The following is an 11,459-nucleotide window of genomic DNA, read 5'->3' on the forward strand; positions in this document are numbered from 1 at the left end:
AGAACACCTCTGCCTATTCAGAACACAGAAACACATTTTTATGGTGCAAAGCTACCCTTCCCGTCTTAAAAACTAATGCGTGAGTGAACTTTAGATGAAAGGAATAAGCAACATGCTCAAAAAAAATAGGTATGGTTACTTCTCATTAAATGGGAGGGAAGGAAAAATAAAAGCCTCACCAGTATCTTGTTTTGATTTTCTTTAATGACTAAGTGTTACAAAACCAAGCAACCATGAACAAGATGATTGTACACATACATTCAGTAACTTCAGATATGTTAGCCTGTAACTAAGTTGTGTGATTTGACCTCAATACTTGTTCCCGCCTTACTTTTCCTCACCCTCTCACATGAAGGTATCATAATCAGTGCAGCTCTGAGCTCCTGCTCAAAGTCAGTAGGAATATTTTTGTTACCTTCAGTAGAAAATGTAATAGGACAGACACTGAAAGACTTTTCTGGCCTCTCTTTTAACTTTCTGTACCTCAGTGTTTGCTTTCATTGATCAGAACACTTTTCCTAACTATCAGATTAGTGTTCACATATTTTTCCTTTTGACACAACAGCTTATTTCAAAGGCTGTTACTTGATTCAGACCTAAGACATATATGATCCAAGATGTGCAATTTACATTTATAATCTAATAATTTGATAGTGCAAATAGAAAACTAGCAATTAAGTGGACAAAAAAAAATAAATTCTTCCAGGACAACTCTGTTCAATCCTCACTATTTCAGAGGGACTCCTTGGTAAATCCTGTTGAAAAAACACACTATCTGTTTTGTGTTATTCCTTATGCATGTGATTGATCCCATGAAGGGGAAAAAGTTTTTATAATTCATTGTGTTGAAGACCTTGAGAGATTCTGCTGGATAAGTCTTGCAAGTGCTTCTTTACCTAGCAGAAAAACAAAACACATCACACAAGTTTTAGTAAGACCAGGAATTATCACTGTCATATATTCATATTTTCCTGTCAGTACATGTGACAACAGCAAAGAGCAGACACCAGGGAGATTTCAAGCATTTTAGAATGAGGTCTATAAAACAATCACGCATATCCTGTATAAACATGGAGCACAGGCATGTCTTGAACAACTCCTATGGAAGTCATTCAACTTGCATGGAAAATGAGCACTGGATAATCTACATATCCTCTACTGCCAAGTTAAACTTTCAATATGTATGTACACTGGATTTATACAGACCTTATATCCTAGTTCTTTTGTCTTTTCTTCCAGCATGGTGTATTTCTCTTTGTTTCTGTTCAGATGATCCTTATCTCCAGTTCCCTCTATGTGCTTCAGTTTCTGGTGTGAAATCTCTAACTGTTTCTGATAATGATGGTGTTTTTCAATTTTTGCTTCGAAGTGTTTCAGCTCCTCCTAAAACAAATACACACAGTTTCACAGGATTTTCTTTGCTTCCTCTTTTCCTGCCAAGACTATTTTACTAAGTCAAGCACAGAAAACTTTTTCAGTTCCCTGCTTCTTACGAAGATGTGGACAATATATTATCATCAACACCCAGACATCCAATTTTGAAAGCAGGTGCTGAAAAACTCCTACCGCAGAGTCCTCAGACTGCTGATGGCTGTGAGATGCTAGGAGATGATAGCAGTGAATGCCAAATAAAAGTTTATATATAAGAATAGTGGACTGGAGGTAGGAAGGCAGACAATTTTTTAAAGAAGCCTCTTTTCAAAATCTGATCTTAAATCTGCTGTTTTCTGCTCAGACTTAAACTCTGTACTCAGAGTTAACATCGAGTTAACATCTTTATGTAGAAAAATATCTTTCCCTGAGAGATCTAACTGCAATTCTACTTACCCGAAAAGATTCAAGTTCTTTCTCCGTGAAATTGGCTGATTTGGCCATGTCCCACAAATCAATCACTCTTGGTTCTTCAAATTCTAAACAAACACAACTAAATGAAAATCTGGACACAATGCTTTCATGCCCAACTTCTATGAAAGATGAGCATGCCTTCTGACATACATACACACACATAAATATATTAAGCACTGCATTATTTGTATGCCTATTTAGATGAAATGGGAGAAAATCCAAGTACTTAAAACTACAGTATTGCTGTAGCAGGCATTTTTTAAAAAGCAAAGAAATCCCCAGGAACTGAGTAACACCACTGCTGGCCGTGCATGTTGTCTCACTTACCTACCCTTCTGGGGTCGAGGGCATAATATCCCAACTCATGTGGGCATGGAAGACACAACTATCCCCTTTACAGGTTGTCCTACTGTCCTTCAGTAGGCTTTTAGTATTGGCATCTGAATAGAACAGGGCAGCTGTATCACTTCTGCCTACTGTGGTCAGACCACGTACTGCAATTACATCTTATTGCCTGCCCACTGATTTTAAAGTTTTTAAAATTCAAATTGATCCCAAACAAGCAGAAAACCCTCTGTATCATACCACTGGTTGTGTCATATCCCTGGTGACTGACTTTACGCAAACGCTCAAACCCCTGATTGATGCTTCTTAGCTTTTCTTTGAGTTCTCTGTGTTTGTTGTGCAGGATTTCCTCTTTCACCAGGTTCTCTTCAGGGTTAATAACATTTTTGTGGATATCTGTTGAAGAAGAAGTGTGACTGTGAACCAAATCCTCATAGGTCAAAAGCTCCAGAAAAAAAACCAAATCTGAGGTGAATAAATGATTGTTAGTTCTAAGCATTTGAGCTGAGTGCAAATAAACATCAACACCACACTTTAAGAAGCAGTAATTCCTTTCACAGGTCAGTATTAAAGACCAATACCCCTTAGTGTTGCGGAGGGTAATATTATAGAAATGCTTTTTAATTCCTACCGACCATCAGCTAAGATTTTAGTAAAGAAATGTTCTTATTTCCTAGTTTAGAAACATCCCAAGGAAATGGGATAGGGATAGTTTATGAGTCCTGAGCCTTCTTCCATGGCCATTTTATGAACCAGCAGGCCACTGAATGTTGAAATGCCTTCCAGCAGCTTCCAGCTTGGAGCCTACAATGCAAACATCAAACTGCATATAAGCTTTAGAATACTCTGGCTCTAACGATTTTAGCTGGCATTAGTAGAGCAAGTTGGATTCAGATCCTTAATGCTTTAATATACCATGAGGTGCATAAGATATTCAGGTATATCCTCTTGGGCTCCCAGCTGGTGATATAAAACATGCATGTTCTGCAGACCTTAGGACGACATTTTGCAGCAGTGTTATCTATGCTTGCTGCATGATTTCCAGTAAACTACTATGCCATCATTGCTAATCTGATGGTATTGTCCCTATTTGAAATCAGAGAACTGGAATAATTTTCATTAGCAGGCAAGATTTTTGGCAGCTAATGCACAACTAAACCCAGGAAGTATCTGGAAATGTCAGCATCTGCACACAGTTCTGACAGAAATGTCAGACTTCGGGAGTTTCAAAGGAACTTGGAAACAATGGAGGCAATGGGCACAGAAAACAGTTGTACTGATTTCTAACTGTCTAAATAAAGTTTAGGCACCTTCTGTTCTGCTCACAGTCTCCAGCAGAATATTGTACTCATGGATCTTTTCTTTGTGATGCTTAAATTCTCGCCAAAGCTTATCCAGCTCTTCATCAGAGAACTTCCCAGAGGACTTGGCCTGAAAGAAACATGAGCCCATTATGCCTTCCAGGCCAAGCGCTTTTAAGTACACTCAAACAGCCAAAACTTTTTCCCAACACACTTGGAAAAATATTAAATCCAGCTTTTCCGTAAGATCTTTTGTTTTAAATCCCTTTATATTAGTATGAGGTTAGGATTTAGACATCAATGGATACGGTGGCTTTAATCATGTCAAGAGGAAGTTTCCTTCAGACTTATAAAGCTAGACTTGCTATGGGCTACCAGTGAAAAGTGTCTGTCATTTCTATGCCACAGGAAACAATTTAATACAGAAATAAGGGCCACTGAGCTTCACATGCTACTGTAAGGGGACTGTTTGCATGATGGATGCAACTTGATATAAGTACAGTCTTTAATCTTACTCTATTGGCAAGTGAAGATTTTATCACTGCTGTGCATTTGCTCCGCAGTGATTTGTTCCTCACTAGGCTACTTTTGGCAATTAGGGAAACACTGGTCAGACAGCAGGAGCACTACCCACAAATCTTGTGACTTATTTGCTGCAATAAGTGCTAGAAGGTGAATGTTACTGATACCTGTTCAGCCCCAGCCTCTTTTTTTTTTCTGCTTAGGGAATATTTCTATCTAATGGATTTTACCATTCCCCAAACCACATGACATCATGTCCCCTGCCAAAGCTATATCCAGTTACAGCAACATTGTAAAACCCAGCAATTATTTTTCTCTGCTTTGCTACCACTGCAGTAAACTGGTCTAAGAATTGTTTGCTTTACCTGACTTCCTATTTCTTAAAACTTAAATTATTTAATTCTCAAAGAGTATGACTCTTGTCAGTTTTAATTGCCTAGACTGACAGTTTATTTTTTATATGCATTAATGCAAATCCTGGAAATTTTCATTTGAATACCAGGTTGGGAAAATTCTTATGTAACATCCCCCACTATACATTTCCCTTTTAATCAGTCTATGAAATGGTTCTATTTTAAATACATTTAAAAAAAAAAAACCAGAAACAAGAAAACCAGGAAAATCAGCACGAAGTGTACTACCACACAGTGTAACAGTCCCACAAAGCGAAATTGTGAGTTCAGTAAAATTTAAGGAAAAACTGTTTGTCTCCAATGGATCCAAGATTTTACCCTTCATGCAGACTGCTGCAGGACCTTTCTTTGGTAAAGAGAACCTGCCATGCCTGGTGACCTGGATGCAGATGGCATGCCCTGAGAGCACAGCTCGGCCAGTACTTAAAAGCAGAGTACTAAAGCTATTCAAGTCAGGCAGCTCCCAGAATACACAGATAGTAATTCAAAGAAGAAACACTCTCCAGTTCCCAGAAATCTTACTCACCTTGCTCCATAATTTTTCCAGTCTTGGATCATCTAGTATATCACTTTCTGTACCACCTTTAATGTAGTTAGTATCAACTAGTTGAGAGTCCTTCTTTCCATTCATTCCATATTTAGTCATAATGACTGCAAGGGAATAGAAGATACAGAAATATTAAAACCAACTACAGATGTATGCAAGATGAGAGACTGACTACATCCTTGCTTGCAGAGCTTTAGTTTGCAGCTCACACTGAAAAAGCTAACAGAAGACACAGCGGTCTGGATTTAATGACCTCTTCTGAAAACATTAGGAGCAAAGGAATCTGTCAGCCTCCTGCAGCTCCTTGCTGACCTCCAATGAACTCATGTGTGCTCAGTATCTGGAAAGACAACCTGTTATTTCATGGTTCAAACATAAACACAGGTGTCTAACCATGCATGTGTCTGATGCAAAGTTTAAACTTCTTCTGCAAAGATATGCCTTACCATTTAAGTTGCGTCTAAGTTTGGCTTCCTTCTCTCCATCTTCATCTAGCCCTTCAGCCTTCAGTTTTTTCCAACTTAGCTCATCCTTTTCTTGTATTTTTAGATCACTGTGCAGCTCTGCCAGTTTCACAGCAGAGAGCTGAAGCTAACAAGAAAAGAGAAAGGTTTGTATTTAGTTATATGGAGTCATCTCTTGTGGCAGTGTTACCTCAGAAGCCAGTATAGATGCATAGGTGGTATAGCACAGCATTTTTATTTTAATGCTATGTATCCATCTGAATTTAAGGGCCTTAAGGTATGAGTTTGTGCATACATAACACCCCTTGCTTACAAACACGGCTATGCCCCTGCATAGCAATGTTAACAGAGTCATCATGTTAATGGTGTTCTATGATTCTATGATACTGTGAGACTATGATCATCATCTGGCCTCTCTCAACTCTTCAGCTACTTGGATGACAGTGGAATTAAGTAAGGTTTAAAAATTTGTGTCTTTCTTTGGTATTCCTTCAAGTAATTTAAATAGGATTTTCCTTCCACTTTTAACAGGACTGTCTTCTAAAAATCATTCTACCTTAAAAATGTCCAGTAGCAATAACAAAAAATGTAAAAAAAAAACCCCACAACAAAATATTGATTAAATCAATTTAGTTTCACTAATTTACAAAAGGCAGAACTGACCCAATTTCTCCAACAAGATGACATTACTCCCATGTGTGCAACAAGGATACTTGTGGACCACCTCCTAAACCTATAGATACAGTGAGCTGGTAAATTTTATTTGTGACTATGGTTTTGCAGGACTCTGAGGATGGCCCTGCAGGTCAAGGAGCCACTTCACCAGCTACTTTTACTATGATCAAAGAGCAAAAATTGTTAAGATCACTTCTTAACATGGTTCATGTGCATTAAAAACATACAAACCCTACAGGCATTCCTGTCCATGTAAAAGAACAAAAAGACATTGAGGCTGAAGCTATAAAAAAAAAAAAATTAAGATTTCAATGAATGGTAGGTCAGCATGAAATTTTGTGAAATACAGAGAAAACAGGAATAGAGATAATGACTAATATAATATTGGCTAAGCAGCACTGCTTTGAGACTGACTTCTGAGCTTCTGTATTTTAGACAGTTTAACTCTCCAGTTTAAAACAAAGAAATATAACAAATCATATTAATGCTTCAGAACTTCTTTTTTGCGTGTGCATGTTAATTACAAGAAGGTGAGGTAAGGAAAAGCCCAGAGAAGAACACAGATCCAAAACCACGAGCAGTGTGACTTCCAACACAGCTCTGTCTGAGCCATCTGAGTCCTTCAACCTCCGACCACTCAGTAGCCAGCTCCCAGGAGCTCAGATCCAGCTCTGAACTAGCTGGGCTCATCTGTCCTAGGACAATCTTATGGGGGTTGCCATTAAAATCAGATTACAGATTATGAAAATTCTCATTTTCAGTGAGGAAGCAGTATGCTTAATAAACACAGACCCAGAATTCAGTATTTTTTTTAAACATTAGGCTGATACTGAAAAGATGTAGACATCCACCTGAGTTTCAGCAGGTTACTTGATTATTTTCAGCTAATGCACTAAACTGCTACTGACAGGAATTCAGGAACCTATGGACATTATTGCTTCTGATTTCAGTTGAGGCTGTCCAATTAACTAGTCTTGTGCTACTGAATATAATTATTTCACTAAGTTGTTTTATTTTCAAGTATCTTGCACTTGGCTTACTGAAATAATTTTCTAAAATCTAGAGTAGTTAGAATCACAGGCAAATATGAAATTTATAGAACACATTAAAACTTCTCATCCCTCTAATACTAAAGCAAAGAAGTATTTCTACTGTCTTCTTTACCATCTGCTTTTGGGGAACTGCTTGATGGAAACTAAGCACTTAGAAGGAACCACTTTATTTATGATTTTTAGTATGTGCTAAAGTGAAAAAAACCCAACCTCAATCATGCATTTATTTGCTTTCCCGGAACTGGACGGCCAGAATGTCACTGCTGCAGTGGCACCAAGTAACAACACTTTGCTCAGCAAAACACTGTGCCCTGATCTGTCAGGAGAAAGACTGGGTGAAAAGTTCGCTATAACCAACCATCTCAGCAGTTCTGTGCTCTAATGTCAGGATCCAACTGGCGTGGATTTAATATGTAGTTAGGCTGAGCAGATCCAGTACAAAAACCACCATCAGTAACTTGTATAACAATTAATTCAGCTCCTAAGTACTTCAAAAATGGAAAATACTATTTTAAATGTATGACTTCACATCAAAGACACACTATTGTATAAAAGATTATACAATGCAGTTTAACTCTCCACAGTCAGTGCAATCTCAAAATACAGTTTTCTGTTTTCTAAAAGTGCCAGAGAATATCAGAAATTCTAAACATAAAGTTTGGAGACATCATCAATCAAACATTTTAAAATCTTAATAAAAACTAAGTAAATACATTAAGTCCACTGGTCCTTAAGAGAAAAAAGAAAATATATTCAAATTTCTCCCAATTCCAATAATGTTTTTCTGATTCTCATTACAATTTACTGCAAAACTCAACTGTCCTTTTAAACATTATAAATCCTTTCAAATCAGTTGGAAGCCTTTTGCTTGTGCCATTTATGTAACAAAGAAGTGAATACACAAGCTAATTTAAAGTATATAGCTCAAGCACCGTTTCCTTCAAGATCATCTCATGTAAGACTTTGAATGACATCATATAAAAAAATGTCAACAGGTAAGACTCCACATTACTAACATCAGCCATACGTCGAATAACTAGAAGCAGAGGTGAAAAGTTAAGTTTAATGATTAAATAACAAAGCACCAAGTTCCTTACACTCATTCCTTATTCCTTATGCTGCTTGGATATTAACATCCAAGATAGGCACCTGGCAATTCTGGGAATGAGCACTGGAAATCAAGTTGTTTGTTGTTCACCTACAGACATTACGTGCATTATCATTACCTAGGCCCTCTCTTCTGAAAGGAAATAGTTCTTCAATTTTTTAGGAGTAACATGTCCTAAATTCCAGAGCCTGGAATGGCCAGGAAGCTGGAAGCCCTGATAACAAACAATGCTAGAACTGCATCAGTGGCAACAATCAGCACAGTGGATTGCTAGAAACCAGTGGGCCAAACCATGTACCTTGTGAAACCTACGTAATATTTGTCATTGGTTCAAATAACTAGACTTAGGGTCTGACTAAGAAGAACTCTTGTATTAAAATCACTTTTTAAAGAGTCTATATACAATCTCTATGGAGAGACCCTGGAGGAAGATCAAAACCTCCCTCCCTCGGGGAATTCCAGCTTGCCAGCTCCTGGCTCCCACTAAGTAAGGTTTTGGGGCTTTCTGAAGGACTGCTCATCCAGTTGTGTGTTGCAGCACTGAACTGCAATATCTATCTTTTATGTCAAAACAAAGAAGTTTTTCATTTTCAGTACTATTCTCCATCATTAACAAAATGAAGAAAAGAGTTCGACATTGGTACTCACAAGTATTTCAAAGCAGATCTAACACACAGGCATAGCTCTCCCCTTATTTCAGACCTTGTCCAGACTGAAAAATCACTTTCTAAAACACAGGCTAGGTGCCAATCGTATTCAAAAGTGAAATTTAGATGGTCACAAATTTAGTTCAAATAGTTGTTGCCTCTATAAAATCTGGTCCTCACCTGTACAATTTACTAAAGCTTAGCTATTTACTCTGCAGTTAACTTCAATCTACATTTTAGCATCTTAACATAGGTGACATAAAGCACCTCTGATGTGAATTTCAGAACATCCAGGTATGAAAATAAAAAAAGACTAATTGGAAAAATAAGAGGAAACTAACAATACTATGACTGTAGTTTATTTCTAGTATCCATGTTGTTTCTTCTTCAACTGTCAGGTCACAGCTGGAGTTTCATTATCACACACTGCCCTATGATCTCTTATCTCATCCTTCTCCCTTTGAGGGAACAAGTATTTTTGATACCTTTCGGCATGCTGGGCGGCAACACTATCACGGGAGTTCTATTTTTATACTAAACCCAGGCATGTCCTGCCTCTAACTCAGTAGCTCAGGCTGGGGAATGTCCATCTAGGATACAGGAAATCCAAAATATTTACTATATTCCTTTGCCTGAGAGAACTGACCCTTTTCCAGCCATCACCCTAACTTCCGTGCTCCACAATATTCATGGGATGAATATGGGTGTGCAGTGCGCTCCTCCTCTCCTGCAGGAGCTGTTCTGCTTAGCTGTAATTAAGTATTTCCACTGTAATTGAATACTTTTACTGTATTTTCATATTAATGAAGTATTTCTTTAGCTCAGAGTGAGAGAAATTCAAGTAGCATTGCCAGAAGTAAGGCTCTCATCTGGGAATGGTGATACCCACTTACTGGTCCTCCTGCATGTGTGACTACATCACTCGGTACAAAGGAAGGTGACATAAGCACCAAACTAGAGGGGTTTTTACTCTATTGTGCAGTGAGCTCCTGACCTGCGCAAAGCAGGAACTAAGGCCGTAGGAGATACGAGAGCACCATGCCCCTTAACAGAAGGGATAAACCATTAAACCAGCAGGTGCAGAAGCCAGATCCTCCACGGTATCAGAGAGGTTTCACTCTTTTCCACTTTCTGGGCATGTGGTATCACTGCTAGATTTAAACATAGGCAGATAAACACTTCCCATGATGCACACATATATAGCAGGAGAGGGGAAGGAGATAGCCCCTGAGAGAAGACCTTATCCAACACCGAAGTTCCCAGCCGCCCGGGAGCTAGGCTGTGTCGGATCTGAGCTGCCCGCCAGGACCAGCCAGACCTCAGAACCAAACCCAAACCACAGCCACCACAGCCCGGAGGCCCATCACCAAGCCGGGGCCTGTCGAGGCGATGCCTGGCCGAACAGCCTCGCTTTGTCCTCACACACAAGTCCCCAGCTCCAACCGCCGTCCGCGCCGCTTCTCCCGCAGTCCGCCATCTCCCGAGGCGGCTAACAGGGAACGAGTGTCCACACCAGCCAAGCACGACCCTGCGTCCCCCTCGGAGCTCTGCCAGGGCAGCCCCTCGGAGCGCCGCCATCCTCCCCGTTCCGCCTCACTCACCCGCTGCGCCTTCTCCCAGACCTGGTTCAGCCTCACCACACGGAACTCCCCAGCTTCCCGCCGCTTGGCGCCGGCGGCCGCCAACCCCTCGTTGGCCTCCCGGGAGTACTTGCCGGCCTGGGAGGCAGCGGCCAGAAGCAGCGCGGCAGCGAGAACCGCCAGAGCCCGCGGCGCCGCCATGTCGCGCTGGGCGGGGAACTACAACTCCCGAGCAGCCGTGCGGCTTCCCCGCCTCAAAGCACCGGGCGGCGGCTGCTGGGATGCGGGTTCCGCGCCCTCGTCGGCGGGGAAAGGGGTGTTTGTATAGGGAAACAGGCTGAAAATCCGGTTTAGGTCGGAAATTTAGTGTCTAGTTTGGGGTCTGGGTAGCGTGGGAAGAATTAGGTTTGGGCTGTTTCTTTTCAACCGGCTTCGTGTCATTCGCTTGAGTGTTTGCTTCATAAAGTGTGGAAATGTGCTGACACTGGCGCTTTTTGTGAGTGGTTTGGTTGGTTTTGGTTTTGTTTTTTTTTTTCTGCAGCCTGTAATAACTACAGCGAACACTTTCCTGTAGCCTGTGTGTCCCTCAGCTGTGTGAGGAAAGGAAGACGTGATGGGTTTAAACACCACCCCGTGATCAAGTGAAGTTGCCAGATATTAGCACAATGTTCAGGAGTATACAGGAAAATAAAAGGCAGCTCAGGAAGCAGGAAAGGCAAGAATGGGGACCAGCTCCCCAGTACTGCCTATGAGGGGAAGAAGGTCTTTGTCCTCTCTTGGAGGTGGTAGTGGAGGACACCACAGCCCAGGATAAGACATAGGTTTGGTGATGTGGGGGGAAAGAGGACTTTGAGAAATGTAATAAGTAGATTGGGTTGTTATTGAGAGGTGATCTATAGGAATGCTGCTGAGGTTGGTGGTGTGTGGTGAGTGCAGCTTTTGGGCAAGAGGCAACCTCCC

At 40.5% G+C, this 11,459-nt stretch overlaps 1 protein-coding gene across 1 annotated transcript; it reads right to left on the bottom strand.

The window, feature by feature from the left end:
* Positions 1-200: 200 nt before the first annotated feature.
* On the bottom strand, positions 201-10,726 carry LRPAP1 (LDL receptor related protein associated protein 1). Its single transcript, XM_057426674.1, has 8 exons — positions 10,521-10,726; positions 5,420-5,564; positions 4,953-5,077; positions 3,501-3,621; positions 2,431-2,586; positions 1,828-1,910; positions 1,207-1,383; positions 201-896 (listed from the first exon to the last, which is right to left on the bottom strand). Exons 1-8 carry the CDS (start codon positions 10,698-10,700, stop codon positions 831-833), a joined length of 1,053 nt encoding a protein of 350 aa, XP_057282657.1. The 5' UTR covers positions 10,701-10,726; the 3' UTR covers positions 201-830.
* Between the last annotated feature and the right edge of the window lie 733 nt (positions 10,727-11,459).

This window comes from Pezoporus wallicus, unplaced genomic scaffold (genome assembly GCF_028554395.1).
Source record: "Pezoporus wallicus isolate ANWC-B61680 ecotype Strahan unplaced genomic scaffold, APGP_CSIRO_Pwel_v1 scaffold_13239, whole genome shotgun sequence".
Classification (NCBI taxonomy): Eukaryota; Metazoa; Chordata; class Aves; order Psittaciformes; family Psittacidae; genus Pezoporus; species Pezoporus wallicus.

Excerpts from the sequence above, each read along its gene's own strand:
- LRPAP1 (XM_057426674.1), bottom strand. The coding sequence starts at position 10,700 with ATGGCGGCGCCGCGGGCTCTGGCGGTTCTCGCTGCCGCGCTGCTTCTG. Across the intron at positions 5,565-10,520 it reads TCTGGGAGAAGGCGCAGCGG|CTTCAGCTCTCTGCTGTGAA; the intron begins GTGAGTGAGGCG and ends TTTTCTTGTTAG. Across the intron at positions 5,078-5,419 it reads ACTTAGACGCAACTTAAATG|TCATTATGACTAAATATGGA; the intron begins GTAAGGCATATC and ends ATTCCCTTGCAG.